Source organism: Globicephala melas, chromosome 3 (genome assembly GCF_963455315.2).
Source record: "Globicephala melas chromosome 3, mGloMel1.2, whole genome shotgun sequence".
NCBI classification, from domain to species: domain Eukaryota; kingdom Metazoa; phylum Chordata; class Mammalia; order Artiodactyla; family Delphinidae; genus Globicephala; species Globicephala melas.
Window position 1 is genome coordinate 133,784,355 of NC_083316.1, and position 16,393 is coordinate 133,800,747.

A 16,393-nucleotide genomic window follows, 5' to 3' on the forward strand; every position below is an offset into this window, starting at 1 on the left:
TGTTGTCCCCATTATGGCACCAACAGTGTTTAAGTTTACAAACGCCAGTGGGTTCAGGATCACCAATCACATCAATGTACATCAGATCAGGAGCAATCATATTTTGTGAAAAAATTCCCTTTGGCAGCGGAGAAGAAGCTTGGGACTTGGCCTTTAGATCACAAAAGCAAAAAGAATAAACATTCCCTCTGCCTTGAATTCTTTTCTTTGTGTGTAAATGGCTCATTTGGAGTAATATTTGAGACATGTGGACAGGAGCAGCCTGTTAATTTTTCCTTCTTCTTGGGTCTTTTCCAATTAGGACACTGCTAAGGCAAAACTGCTAGTCAAGTGTTCATTACACAGCCCTCCTTCAGCTGAATCCTAAGTGAAAACAATCTGATATAAAAGAAAACGCTTTCTTGCCTTCCTTTCCTCAATTCTTCCTGAGTTTGCTTAGGCCTGTCTTTATAACAATTAACATATGTGTAGAATATTACCCTTTACAAAACATTTTCATGCCCATTCTTTCACTGATACTCACAAGACCCTTCGGATGCCCAGAGAAGGAAGGACCCCATCGTCTATTAAGTGGGAGGAAGTCAAAATCTGGGCCTGAGCCCTCCATCCCCTCACCCCCACGTCCAACACATCGCCAGGTCCTGTCCACTTTCCCTCTTAAATACCCGCTTGAATCCTCTCACTATATTCCATCTCTACCCATTACCATCCAAAGTCAAGTCATCAAATCTCTTTCCTGGAATACTGCAATGGCATCCTAACAGGTCTTCCAACATCCATTCTGGCTTCCTGTGCTCCAGTCAGCCAGAGTTTTTTGTTTTTGTTTTTGTTTTTATTTTCCCAAAATGAAAGTCTGGTTATGTCCACCTGACCACTTAAGGATTGCTCTTGAGATGACAACTAGACTCCTCCCGTTGGCTACAAGGCTTCAAAGGCTTGTCTCTGCCCAATCTTCTCTCTCACCATTCTTTTCCTCTCACCATTCTCTTCCTCTCTCTTGATTTTTCAGCTTCACTGGAATTTTTACAGCCTTCCAAGATGCCACGTTTCCTCCCATTCAGAGCCTTCTTACATGCCTCTCTCGGCTGGAGCACTCGTTTTCTTTCCCCAACCCCACCTGACCCCTATCCTTCATCAGTTGCCAGGTTAACTCTTAATCATCCTTCAAACCTCAGCTCATGCATCTTTATCTGAGAGAAAACACGTCCAACTGACCGACTGGCAGTCCTTTGTTTTATTCTTGTCTGAACCTCTGTTCCTGTTTTTCTGGGCACTTAGCAGGTTTGAAATTGTAAACTTATGAATATCCACGTTCCCTCTTAGACTACAAGATCCCTGAAAAAAGGGACTGTGTGTGGTTTTGCTCAACATGGTTTTAGAACACTGCCTAGAATAGAACAGGCAATCCACAAATATTTGTGAGATGAGTGAATGAACTAACAAAAGAAAGTCATAAAATCAGAATTAGAACCGAGATCTTTTGATTCTGACTCGAAGGCCTAGAAAGAAACAATTTCCTTAATCAGATGAAAGCTGGCACACATATAATACCAAACAAAATGTGCCCTAACAACCGATTCTTTGCATTTTGAAGAGAAACATTCCTATTGTCTGCTTCTCTCTTTCTGCATTTACTTTTAGGGAGCATTCATACCGTACCAGGCACTGCCAGGAGTGTGTTACATACATTTACTTATTGACTCCTTAGATGCAGGTACTGTTAAAATATCCTCATTTTACAGACAAAAAAATGAAGCGTATATATAATATAGATCGAACCCCATTTTTTTTTTCTTTAACAAAAACCCCAGTGACTGTGTTCTCTACATGTAAGTTCAAGTTAAAAGGGATAGATTCTTAATTAACAGCTCTTATTTACATTCCCTGTCATCCAGAGCACAAAAATCAATGAGGACCCATTGCTTCTGGGCAATATGTTAGTCAATTATTAGAGAACACCTATTGCAAGTAAGATGTAAGTCAAGTAAGTCAAGGTGCTTCAACACAGTGGGCAAAACAGTGTAAGATTAGGGAAGGTTCGCTCTTCCCTCAAGCAGCTTGTGGACTTCTTGAGATGTGTCTACCTAAGATCAAAAGAAGAGAGCCAACAGTAGAAGGAAGTGAATGATGAATGAGCCATCTAAGCACATGTGACAGAAGAGATCCAAGGACAGAGACTCTTCCAATCAATCAAGATGAGCCATAGGGAACACCAACATCACCTAGTCCAATTGGCTCATTTTACTATGAAGAAACTGTAGTCTGGAGCATGTCAGCAACTTGTCCTATGTCTCATAGCCAGTTAGCAGCAGGGCTGGGACTAGAACTCAGACCTCCCTGATCTCAGCCCAGTGCCCTGGCCACTTGCTACTGTGGCCAGAGAACACCTCCGAGGGGAAATAAGAGTTTGAACTGGAACTTACAGAGGAATCACCATGTCCAAGGTAGCTAAACATGAAGTGAGCGTGAGGCATAGTGAGGAGACTGGTTTGAGTGGAGACGAGGAAGCACCGGGCCCAGAGCATAGCGAGCTGTGAATGCCAAGCCCAGGGGCTTGGGCTACATCTTACATACAGGGAGTAGATAGGGAAGGTTTCTCTGCAGGGACATGTTATGAAAGTGGCTTTTCAGAAGCTTAATCTGGCAATGAACTAGTTTAAGAAGACGCTAAAGAACAAGAGATTCATTAGGTGCAAACTTTTTCCCTAAAATTGATGACTTTGTTTATCCCAGGATGGCAGCCTTCATTTGTGCAGGAGGTTTCCAAGAACTAAAAAGAGAGCTTTCTCCCTGAAACCTCTTGAACGGGGATTGAAGCTGATTATAACCTAAACACCTTTGAAGGGGGTTGGTGATAGACGGTACCCATGTTACTATGGCCTCCAGATCAGGGGTTGAAATTTGGGATGGAAATAAGAGAACAGGTGTGTGTTGTTCCTGAAAATTCAACACCTGAGAATTTTATAAATCTGGGCTGCCTTTTTAAAATACGTATTGTTTGAGGTGGTTCTAAGAAAATATTTGTTATATCAAAATTGTTATCGTCACATTTATAAATCTTTTTCTGGCTGCCTTACACTGTGCTCTTTGTATTTGTGGTTGATTGATGTTGCTTCTTTAATTTACTGATGACTATAGTTTTGTTGCTAAAATTCCTAAAGGACATTTCTTAGACCTCTAGGAACATGGTGGAGAAGATAAACAACACATATAAAATATTACACCATGGTAGGGACTCAGCAACAAATGAATGAATGAATAATTATAATGGTCATCAGTTATTCATGGAAACTACTAATATCTGGCCAAGTGCTCATGCTAGCTCACCCTAGGTGCTTTATACACATTTCCCTAATACTAAGAACAACCCCAGTAAGTTATTATTCCCTGTGATAATGTAAAGATGAGGCGACTGTGGTTCAGAGCCATCGTACAATGTCCCAAAAATAACCCGTCTGGTAAGTGGCAGAGCTGAGAGTTCAAGCTACACCCATCATCTCTTAAACCCAAGGACTCAATCACTATGCTACATCATCTCCTTGGAAGTGAGGGGGGAAAGACTAAGGGGAAGGAATGAAAAGAGGGAGAAGGGAAGAAAGAAGAAGAGAGAGTGGGGGCAGAGGGAGAACATAAGAGGAATGGGAAGAAAAAAGGAATATTTGAAAGACATGGTACATGTCATCAAGTTTCACGGAACATATTCAGCCAACATGGCCCCTTCTACATGCAAAGTAACTTGGGGCATGAGGTACAAACAAGAAGCATTTCCAGGAAGAATATTTATGTCAAAGTGGATTCTGAGACTAACATACAAGGATTACGTATGTTTCACAGGGGCAGGAAGCTTGGTGGAAAACGTTAAGAATAGGAGAACCCAGTGGTAGAAGGGATTTGAGATGTGACCTACACAAACATCTGAGCTGTTAGATGATCATCCACTGGGGCCTTTCACCACCTTTTGGGCAGTAGGCAGTATATAGCTCTTGGTGCACACCTAAGCTGGTCCAACATCCTGGTGGCCCATTTTTCCAGTCATATTTTTCCCAAAGTCAGCAGCCCGTCCAGTGGAGGAATAACTGGACTGAAGTTAAAAAGTACATTTGGATTTGGCCACCTCTTATGAGGAAAAACCAATTCTAAGAACTTTGAAGAAGCAGCTAAAGCCTCCTGGGAGTCTCTTATCAGCTCCCAAGGTTACTTAAAGTTTAGTGGGAGAGATTACAATTCTAAAAGATCCAAGTCGCTTCAAGACATAACAACTGCAGGAAAGCAAGCTACGAGAAGAACAAAGATATTGGCGAGACCCCTTCCAGGGCAGTGGAGGTTTATGGAGATTGACTTCCCATTGGACTGACGGACCAGACACACGATTAGCGAGGGCTCTGAAAACAGTCCTGTCCTTAGAAAGGGTTTTTGTTTCCTCCTATTAGAAAACATGATTTAAAATGTAAAGTCAGCCTTGCTCTACATTTACATAAGAATAAGTGGCCATGATAAATCAGATCAGGGATGAGCTATGCTCCTGAGCTTTTTTATTCTGATCCAGTTGGGCTTCACTTTCCTCCCTCACTCTGATTGGGCAAACACCAGAGAACCGCACAGCTGGCAGCTGAGAACACCTCACGTGTCCCTGGTCTGAAGCACCAAAGATGGAGAGCTGCCCTCCTGTCCTTACCAGTGGAGCCAGCTTGCAGGCAATCTGTGTTTAGTCAGATTCTTTCCCCCCACCCCCAATAGTCTGCCTTTATTTGCATAGATTAGGCCAGGCTGTTCCTGTCTCAGTTGTGTGGGTTTTTTTTTTTTTTCATCTATTATAGATTTTTAGAGACTTGCACATACACACACCCAAACCCTGTCACACACTCTCAGAAAACAACAGTGCCTTAGTTTGGGCTGTTGTTTTTCAGTCCTAGGACATTTCTTTTTTTCTTTTTAAAGGGAAAAATTCCAAGTGATATTCTACTAAGAAACAACTGTTAGCTCACCCCACCCAGAAAACCAAGCCTCACATCTTGAAATGCCGTGGATGTTAAAGAAAATGAAATGTGAGCTTCTGTGGGTGGACGGAAGGGGAGGGCTGCAGGTTTCCAATGAGCTGAGCGGTTGTTCGGATATGAAGAACAGAGAGGATTTACAACCCATCCCTGTGCCTCCGCTAGAAAGTGGTGACAAGCAGAGAGGTAAACTGAGCAAATCACAGAGGCTTGGCAGCAGCAGCCATAAACACTTCATGATAATGATCAAGAGTTCCAGGTGTAGTTCAGAAATTAACAGAGACTCCCTTTTGCTAGAAATGGTGTAATGTCACAGTGACTGTGAACAGCCAGCTACATCAACAGGGAAGTTTTTGTACCAGTTTCTTTGAAACTTTTATTTTTCCAATGCACGGAGAGGTGAGAGTCTCTCTTAGAATACTTAAAAAACTAAGTCTTCCTGTCTCTTGCCCACAGTTTGAGGCAAGATCAGCAGAAGCATTTTTTCATACTTTAAATTTCCCACACACTTACACACATGCGGGAAATCCTGGAGTGCACACCCAGGATTCCTCTCTCTTTTCCTTAACTACCTTGCTAGACTTGCAAATCGGCCGCTTTTACAAAACTTTGATCTTGATTCCCATCTCATACGAGTTTTCCAAGATGTGATTTCTTAAATTGATAGCAATTTTTTTAATGGTTAAAAAAATTCCCAATAACGATGGGTCCCCTAGCTATTTTCTTTTGAGAACTTAAGTAATTTAATGGGGATGATTTTTTTTTTTTTAACTTTTAATGCCAGGTGGCTCAAGGGGATATTTCGTTGAACACTGATTAAAAATAATTTCTTCTAAAGGAGTCTTGACCACAAAATGGAACCATTAATGGGCAGGGACGTTGTCACCAAAGCGGAATCATGCCTGATCGCCTCTCGTTCCTCCCATCACACGAGCATTTTCTTCTTCTTCTTTTTCTTCTCCTTTTCTTGTCCTTAATGGCAGAGTAAATAAGCAGCCAGCGAGGCCTAAATGTTTTCGGCCAAAAACAGAGTCCAAACTCCTCAGAGAAAACATTTGGCCTCTGTGGTTTTGTAATATGTTCCAGAACACTGAGTTCAGTGAAGAACATTGTGAAAAACTCCCATCCATCGGAATGATGGTGGGGAATGTTACAGTATCAGAAGTTTCATTTGGTCCTTTTCCTGCAGGCCCATAATGAGGCTTGTAAAAAAAAAAAAAAAAAAAATAGCGCTATGTGGAAGTTCTCATGGGAAAAATGAATGGCAAGAAATCCTAGCTTTAAAAGAAACAGCTAATCTGCTAGTTTGATTGTTCTTCAAAACTTACGCTGAACCAATGAGCCTAATTAAAAACACTTGGCCTACTTCTATAAAGCATCATCGCTTTCTCTATGCTTCGTTTGTATACACCACAAAACTCCAGATAGACTATTATTTTTTCAAGTGCTCACTAACAAAGTGCTGACTTTGTTGGGACGGCTGAGTTAATTTCTTGAACTCAGTGTGAAACCTTAGCTAAACAAAATTGTGGTAATTTTCCTTAATTTGTAAAAGTGATTGGAGTGCAAACAAAATTTTCCTCTTGGGTCAATCCTATAATTTTCAATTAACTAAAACTAATAGTCAGGCAGGCACCAAACCTACATTTTGTTTAAAGGGCTGGGAGGCATTTCCAAGGGTCAGGATGCATTAATTGTTTTTATAATTTTGAGGGGGGGTTGGAGAGTCACTAATAAGCACCGTCAGTTTTGTTCCTAGTGTTAAAATACAAAAGGAAAGATGCTTCGAGGTAAAATGTCACAGCAAAATAAAATTTGTCCATTTAATTGTATGGTTATAATTAGGATGTGTTAGCACAGTTATCCCTTCATGCTCTGGCGTCTCCTTGTGTGAAAGCAACTTACACTCTGTACTTAAGCTGGCCTTCTGGTCCTTTATTGAATGAAGAAGGAAACATGGGGCCAGTTTCTGGAGACAGCTACCCAGCGATGACTGCTACTCAGCAGAGGACCTAGAATGTTACCACTCCCAGGGTGGTCCTTGGACCAGGATCATCCACCTCGCTTTCGGAGCTTGTTAGAAATGCAGAGTCTCAGGTCCCACCCAGAGCTACTGAATCAGAATCTGGATTGCAAAAAAGATCCCTCCGTTAGGGATCTGTTTGGTTCCCTAAAGACTGTCTGGTTTGCACACAACAATCTGAGGATCTCTTCAAGTACACACTGGGCACTCAGACTATGCACTTGATGTATTTCCATAGAGAACATGCCTGGTTCTCTCCATGTGACGGGAGGAAATTCACATTCACCCTATAACCCTAGCTTCTTACTGCAAGGCAGGTCCACGTGCCAAGGCTCTTTGGGGTGGCAGGGGGCAGTCGGTTGCAGGGGTGCGGGGGGGGGGGAGAAAAATGCAGCTTACAGGGAAAGAAAGCACCAATCCAGAATGAAATACGAAAATCACCAATTGTCGTTAATACAAGTGCCACGACCAAGCTAGAAGAACGTCGTACTGGGCATTAAAGCACACCCCTACTTCATAAAGTAAACGAACTGCCACACAGAGGGTTTAACATCCAGAGAGACTCAGGATTGTCGAGCAGTCCTTTCCTCTTCCCTTATTTCTCATGCTGCTGCTTTAGGTATCCAACCCATGATTTCAACAGATCCTGTCATTCAACACGGACACCCAGATGAATTCTTAAATAATTATAGTAGTAGTAGTAGTAGTAGCACCTCATTTGGTCAAACATAGGGTGAAACGGAGAAGGAAAGTGGGTCTTAAGAGAAAACAGATTTTAGAATAACACACACACATATATACAAGATAGCGTCAAAGACCCACAAGGCCAAGGCAGCTCTGTCCACCATCTGCAGTAGTTCTTACCTGTGTAAATGAATCTTCCCGGTGTCCCTTTGCAGAACTGTTTGGATTTGTAGGACAATGTGACCTCTACAACACCAGGGATGTGCCGAGGAGGAGTTTGCACCCGGATGGCATGAGGAGTAATCAACTAGGGGGGAAACATTTGGGAAAAAAAACATTGTCACTGCATTATGTAAAGGACTCATTTCATATGTTTCTTATCAGCTCTCAATAAACATAGCCTTCAAACACATAATTAACCTGTCAGTGTTTAAATACAATCGTGATGGAACCTGTATAAAAGACACTGACGACAATATTTACAAGTGCTCTGAGCACAGCCATAACAACTTTATCTGAGTTTTCCTACACGGCAGGCACTCTGCTTCCTGGTTTGAAAAGTGAACCTGGCCTAATGAAATGATTTATCTACTACAGGATATCCTTTGGAAAATCTGTTTGAAGCAGACACCCAAATCAGAGCTGAGCTCTGCCACTCCTCTCCAGAAGCTGGTGGGCCTGGTGTTTGAAGTGAGCCCTTAAACATGTGCAAAACACAGAGGTAGGAAATCAGTGGGCCAAGGTGCTCTGATTAGCTGCAGAGCACATGTAGGAAATGCCCCTGAAGACCATTTGGTGCATTAACTACCAGAGGCACAATCAAAGAGCTTTAAAGGGGAAACCCAAGAATGTGCCTCCCTGAAATAGCTGAGGGATCTAGCAGAACTAAGGACTGTCCATAAAAGGGAAATGGAAAGTTGGGGAGGGGGCTGGAGGATGATCAGTGGTCCATTATGCAATGCCACGTGCACAATGAGAAAGGTCATTTCTGAACCCTGTTGGCAGCCAGAGTACACTGCAAAGCAGAATTTATTTTTTAGTACTCGTATCTTTGTTTATATAACTAAAATGTTATTAACGGCCATAAAACTGGCATTATCTGGTTCTTTGAAAACCCCAGCCCTGGTATTTGACTGGCTGACCTCTCTGATGGTGCTGGACTCTGCGTGCTCTCTCTGTGGTGTGTGCAACAGCCCATCCGTTACTCCTTTCAGACGCATTTAGATCAGTGCTGCGGTACTGAGTCAGTATGCAATGGGTGATCACTTGAGTTTATACTAACTCATGTTTGTGCTGTTCTTATAACTTAGAAAGGGCTTTTGTTTCAATGTGCAAATTCAAATGTTTTGCCCAGAGAATCACAGGTGACACCATGAGAATCCAGGTGACACCCACAAATGCCAGCCCCTGCGTCCTGCCTGGGTAAACTGTCCTAGGACAAAGTCCTGGCAGAAAGAATGTAAGAAAGTTGCTACTGCTAAAATCCGCAAGTAATTTCTTTCAAATGCTCTTTCTTGAAACATAAAGGTCATCTGCATAAAAATCATTTTAACTTAGTAATTAGAAATGCCTATCCTCTTCCATAGAATGTGTGGACCCTTAGTTTATTTGCTGGAAATACACAAAAGATATTTCAGTAATACCGTGCTTATGTGGAACCCCTGGAGACTGAGCTCTCCATGGCTAAGTTTTTCAGACGGCTAAGGGTTTATCCATAAAAGCACAAAAAATATTTAAGATTTTGACCTTTTCATACTGAAATTCTTCCAAAATGCACTGTATGTTTTCTAAAGTAAGCAAAGTATATATAATTCAATTTAGCCTTGATAAATCAAGATTTTCGTTTGGAACACCCCTTCTTATATCTTGTATCAAAGCTCTATTTATCTTAGATCTATATATCTTCTATAATACAGAAAAGCCCTAAGTGACCACTGAGGTGTGAGGGGCTATTTTCCCCTGCACTAAATGGCCCTGGATACCTATGAGTTTTAAATTATTTCTATTTTGTTCATTTTTTTTGGTCTTTTTTCCTCCTGCTGTCCTTTGCACCTTCTATACTGCTCTTCTAATCTTTAAGCATCAAAATCAGGAAATCAAGTTTACTATTATATAGAGAATAGGAGAAGAAAAGAGGCTCTGAAGAGCAGTAAAAGATGACCTTCCAAAATCAAGTGCATGTTTAATCTCAGCTGATCAGACAGTGTTTGTGCAATGCTGGGATTAACACTTGTTGAGTACCTAGGTTATCTACTACATTGCCGAGGATTTTACTTGCAAACACTAATTTGGTCAGAACGATCGTAAGTATTTTTATCGCTTTTTCTCAGATGTGAAAACAGAATCATAAATTGTTAAACTGCTTGCACAAATCACGCTCATTAGAGCAAGTAAGAGCAAAAAAGTGACCCCAATGCAGTTCAAAAAATGACAGGAACAAATTCTTCCTATCTAATCATAAAAAAGAAATTGTTTATATTCATACCTTTAAACTTTTTAAAGGTACTATCAAACTCAAAATTTTCAGATCCAAAGACTGTGTGTGTGTGTTAATCTACATGCTATATCCATTTCTCACTTACTGCCTGGTCCTTGGCTATGTTTTTGATGGTGGAAGGTGCCATATAGTTATATTCCAAATAAGTGGTACGCTTCTATCTTAAGAGTTGCTTGGACTGTAGAGTAACATTAATTCACGAGAATATTTAGGAGAACTTTCAGCCAGTTACAAAACACTTCACCTGCCCTCCCTTTTCTCAGGGGAAATACATTTTAAAAGATGGAAAGATATCAGCAGACAATTGAGACATCTTTTTAAGCATAAGTACTTATTACCTATGAGTTGATACACTAAGAAACAAAATTCATGGGCCTTACAAATTGATTAGATATGACTGCAAAGAAACTAAGAGAGTGGGGTGTTGGCATAAAGTACTAGGCTCAGGAAATTGAAACAAATTTTCATTTACAATTTTATTTTCAGTTTTAATCAATCACTCTAACTAAAGCAGAGATTCATTCTTGAAATAACTATCCCTCGCAAATGAGGTAGAATATGAATCATCATTAGAGAGTGAATTTGTTGATGTTTTCCTTGCTGTGGATGTTAGTCTGGGAACAGGCTCTAGCACTGACACATGATACTGATGATGGTTTACAGAAGGAAAAACTTGTATCTAACTTCTGTCAGTTGAAAGCAGAGGCTTAATTACTAATCACTCAAAGAATTACAGTATTTATTACGGGAAGGAATGCTAGTAATCATTTAAAACTAACACTCTCATTTCATTAGCGAAGGACACAAAAGTCCAGAAAAGTCTAGTGGCTTCAAAAATTGACTCAACATGTTAGGGAAAAGACAGGGTCTAGATCTGGAAGTCTAGAACTCAAGACCCACCTCCAAACCCCTCCCCCCATCTCAGGATAAATTTCCCACATTGTTCCAACCTGGCTGAACTAAGGCAGCCCCTCTAAGTTACCGAAGGGGGAAGGGCTCTAGTAAGTCTAAATTTTCCGAACTTCCATCATCGGAATACCACTTTCTTAGTTTTGCCATATCTATAAACCACCTATACAATTACGTACTTAAAAATTTTTAATTGGTTAACTTTTTGTTTAAAATAACTTATTTTAAAAGGGAGCTATATTATTATCACAACTGGTATCCCCTGCCAAAATAAGAAGGAACTGTGGGTGGTCATCTTAAGGTTAATATGATGTTAAATCTTAGCTAGATAATGTTGACAACCTGCGTGGGTTTATTGAAAAGGGAGTTGAGCTAGTGCTGGACGTTACAGACTTCTTTGCCCCAAGTGAGACTTTGTCCCTTAACATAAATCAGAAGGATTAAAAGAGAAATAAAAGGAAAATCACTTTCTCATGATGTGATTCAGTTCTACTTAATGTCTGTGTCGAATCCAAAATGGTCTCTTGTACAACCAGGGGGCACGTACCCCACACTTTGGGAAATTCTATTCTAAGTGATTAGAGAACAGATTCACTCTTTTGACTTAACTTCCTTAAATCACAAACCAAACGAGCTAAAAATAAATATTCTTCTGAAACCCTGCAGCATCTGACACGACTTTCTTCCTTTTTGGAAGTCTACACTTTCTTCACTTCTGTGACACTAATTATGAGACCTAAGACTTGCAGAGCATCTGATGGTTTATCAAAGCACTTTCACGCTCACTCTTTTAAAACCCATCCTTATGGGATATGTATTCCAGATGAGAAAAGTTGAGGGTCAAGCAAGTTAACTAACATTATTCGAAACAGTAGGAGAAAACCCATCTCTTACGCCTGTTAAGTGTTTTCCAGGGCTCCTCTCATGTTCATTAGTTCCTGTTCTCTTCGTGTGCTAACTATTTCTTTCTGCCAACTTGTTAACTGTAGAAATTTCACAAGGCTTGTTCTAGATCCTTTTCCATTTGCCTGACATTTCTTGAATTCACTCACTGGCTCAATCACCTCGCCTAAACTGACTTCCAAATCCACACCTGTAGCTTTGATCTCTTTGGCCAAGCACCACATTTTTATGAAAAACAGAGTAACAGAATCTCCCTGAACTTGTCTTATTGCCACCTCAATCTCAACAGGACCCAAGATAAATTTATCATCTTCCTACCTATAAGTGAATTTCTTGCTCCTGTGTTCCCTCTCTCAGCTAAGGGAACACTCTCCTTTGAATCACCCAAAATAGAAAACTTAGGATCATCTTATGTTTTTTCTCCCTTCAACTTTTCTTTTAGTCATGTTGATTTTACCCTCCACTGAACTCCACTGGCCCCTTGCCTGGCTTCTTTATCCTGTTCAGGTTGTCACCATTTCTTACTCAGATGACTGCAATATTATAACTGCCTTCTAAATGGTCTCTCTCTACTTCTACCTTCTCCGCCAGAACTATCTTCTTCAAATCAATCTCACCACAGCATGCCCTGACTCAAAACCTCACCTGCCCCCTTTGTGTATGGTGTATAGTCCAGACTCCTTGGCATGGTAGTCAGGTGCTCTAAGTCCTGACAGCTGATCACCCTTGCTAGTCACCCTCCCCACTCTGCCCTTCCACACTCTGAAGGCCATGCGGATACATGAAAACACCACGGCCTTGCCTAACATCTTTGCTTTGTTCATGCCATTTCTTGCCTAAATTTTCCCCCATGATATTCCTCTTGTTCTTTAAGACCCTCACCAGATGCTCTCTCTTCCAATAAGTTTTACCTGATCCACAGTTACCTGCACCTCTGTAAGAACTTATATAATTACGGAATGTATACTATAGAAAGCATCCTATCTTACTTTGTGCCATAAAGATTTTCTTACACATCTTTCTCCCATTAGACGGTCCCTAAGATCAGCTACGGGGTCTAATTCATATCTGTATCCTCTAAAGTATTAAACTGAATGCCTTACATACAGGATATTTCCCAAATATTTCTGAAATAAATACTTGTGTAAATTGGACCAGAATTCTACTAGATGTTTGATTGCATTAAGCAAGCAATCCCTATCCATAAGAACTCACTGTTCTTAACCTGATAATATTTAACCCTCATTCCCTAAGTTGCTCTTAAAATTAATTATCCAACTGGCCCAGCACTCAGGTCCCTGCATGAGACTACTGCTCAGATATCATCTAAGTGGTAAAAAAAAGAAGATGTCTAAAGGTCTGGGACTCATTCCAGCGAGAAGGGATAAGGCGAAACAAAGAAAATGGTTAAGCAATACTAAAAAGTGGGCCACAAAAGATCAATGCTCCAACAGCAGTGTTTATTTCTAGACTGATGACATTAGATGTGATACATCTTCTGTCTCTCCTGATTCTTCCTCGTGTGCGTGTGTGTGTGTACTTCTGTGTTTATTTGTGTGTGTGAGAGAGTATGCATGTGCTTGCACAGGAAATAATAATCATATAGATAATTCTGGAATAAATAAATTCATACATTTACAGGTATTACTTTTATTATGAGAAAAATATTACTAAAATCCAAAGTAGAATACTGTCAGTTTTGTGCAATATGTATTGCATGTGATTCTATAAGAATTAGATATATATTTGCATGGAAGAAAGACCGAAAGGAAAACCATCGAAGTGTTAAGAGGAGTTACCACTACATGGTGAAGTTACGGGTAATTATATTTTCCTCCGCTTATCTCCCTGAATTTTCAGGCTTCTCAGCAATCAGAATATTATAATCAGAAGAAATCATTTTTAAGTGTGGTACCGCCATGAAAGAAACACACATGGTCTCTGCAAGGTCCCAGAAGAGGCTGCCAGCACACCAAGGACCTGCCGGTGACAGCAATTTTGCTCCCTCCGAGCTGCCTGTGTGAGCATTTTCTCTTCTCCAGACTCAGAGCACAAGAGCAGAAGAGTCCCGAGTGGTCGGCCAGGCGAGGCACACTTGCTGTGGCCTCTGGGTACAAAGTGAAGCTGCTGTGACCGTGAGAGACAGGATGCAGACATGCGGGGCGGTGGGTGAGGCCTGTCCTTGACAGAAGCGGGAAACAGGAAAGAGGAACGACTCCCTCTATGGGTGCACAGAGAATCATGAAAGATGCACAGGGTTGGAAACAAAACCCCAAAGAGGCAGTCTGCAAAGCCTGGGAGTCCAGAAGAGGGGCATGGGAGACGATAATTCTCCAAATGGTTTTTATAAAAGTCTCTAGCAGGATCAAAAGTGTGACCCACGTGGTGGGTGAATGAGAGTACCTAGTATTTTAAAATATTAATGGAGACATGTTGGAGAATTCTAGGGGAAAAGGACAAGTCTTGGGAATCACCTTCTTCTCTGAGAGCCAGTAGCTCTTACTATCTGTATCCCTGTAGCTCACACTAAATGGATGGTGGTGATGACCTTGATGGTGACTCCAGCAGCAGTGACTTTTCACTGTCTTCTTACTCTGTGCCACGTACTGTGAGAAACTCCTCCAGTGATTTCTGTCCTATAGTATTAGGGACAGGCAGGGGTAGTAGCTGGTTCACAGATGTGAAAAATGAATTTCAGGAAAGTTAAGAAAAATGACCAGGGAACCGATAAGAAGCAAGTCTGCCTGACTGATGACCACCTTTATATTATACAACCACAGCTGTCCCTCCCTACTACTGTTTATTGTTTTTCCATAATTCCTGGCACTTGTACTTTTCATCCTACCTCCACTGTTAACAGGGTAGAATGGGTCCTCAGCCTCTCCTGCATTCAAAAATGTTCTGGGAACACAGTAGGTCCTCAAAATAACCTTTCTCATTGGTGAGAGGTTGGCTGAGAATTACGTCCCAGCAAAACAAAAGAGCAATTCTAAGATAAGCCTTTATGCACGTTTTCCAACCAATGGAACTATATGAAATAAATGCAATTTGAAGTTCCATGCTACAAAGCCAAAAAAATAACTGGGATTACTAGAAAGTGCACCAGTGATTTTTCATCACCACCCTTAGGACTTAATATTTTAGCCTTAATCACTTTCAACACTAAAAGTAAAAACAAAACCAAAAAACTCGAAAACAAGCAAAGACTTAAAGAGAAGGGGTAAAAGGAAGGAAAAGTTAAAGTTTCTTCTCTGGAAAAATAATTAACAGTTATGACTAGAAAAAGGCTAAAGTGGGCACTGGTACAGTGGTTTTTAGGTATTACCCCTCCAAGAGTCTGGGTTCTAAGGTACACTGGCTCATTCAGCCAGTGTCACCCTCTGTGCCTCACTTTACCATCTTATCCTGCACCAGCTCCTGCTCTGTGGGAGTACAGACAATAATGTTAAATATGCTTTGTGTTTGGGTAGAGCTTCTCTAGGGACCCTAAAGCACTTTCCAGATTAATTTTTTAATTTATGCATTAATAATTCTCACAGCATTCTCCCTCCTCCTCAATTAGGATAATAATATCCATCTCTTTTGAGATAGGCAGGGGGTGCTGAGTGATGGACATAAAACAGACACTTAAATAAGGAAACTATAACATAAAAGCATAATTAAAGCTTCAAAACCAAATCGACCAAGGAGCTTTAAAGAGACACCACAGTGATGGTGACCACACAAGAAAACTTATTTTCCTTCCACTCTGGGGCATTCATCTTTCTGTAGTTAAACATGGTGCTTACAAAATATTATTTTCTGGAGTTCTTAAAGAAAGTTGAAATATGATCAGTGTATATTCTTGGGCACTGTGCTGGCTGTACCTATTTTATCTCTATTCCCCTGAAGTGGGTACAACATAAATCAGGGGATGCTAGCTCTTCTCTCTCAGTGTATTCTGGTTTGTTCCCTAATCAGGGTTCTCTGGGTTTCGTAACCCAGAGTTTTTTCATTCCCAAGAATTGCCTGTCTCAAAGGCAGTATATGATTTCTCAGGGAACGTGAGAGAAAGCGCGTGGAAGCATTTACTGTTTCACAAACATTCTGGTTTCCTTTTGTCCTTTCAAGAAAATAACAAAACCAATGTTTAGCAAAATATGTTGGGTCCCATGAATTCCCAAAGATAAACTTTATGTATGAATGTCAGAGGAGACTTTTGAAACTAAAGTCTCAGGAATTGAGTTAAAAGGGGATTTAAAATCTACGTTTTAAGTCAGTCGTATCTCCTAACACTGTCTGAAATGTCTCTCACATAGGTATTGACACAGACACAGATACATAGAAGAGAGATATAGATCTATTTTCCTATTGATTGCCTGCATCCCCCAGCTAGAATATAAG

At 40.7% G+C, this 16,393-nt stretch overlaps 1 protein-coding gene across 6 annotated transcripts in view; it reads right to left on the bottom strand.

Annotated features, from left to right (window-relative positions):
* EBF1 (EBF transcription factor 1) overlaps positions 1-16,393 on the bottom strand; it is a 390,876-nt gene that overhangs the window by 71,035 nt on the left and 303,448 nt on the right. For all 6 annotated transcript variants that reach the window (XM_030834265.2, XM_060296554.1, XM_030834263.2 and 3 more), the window contains exon 10: positions 7,882-8,008. In XM_030834265.2, the coding sequence (XP_030690125.1) occupies positions 7,882-8,008 (127 nt within the window). The remainder of the gene's footprint in view (positions 1-7,881; positions 8,009-16,393) is intronic.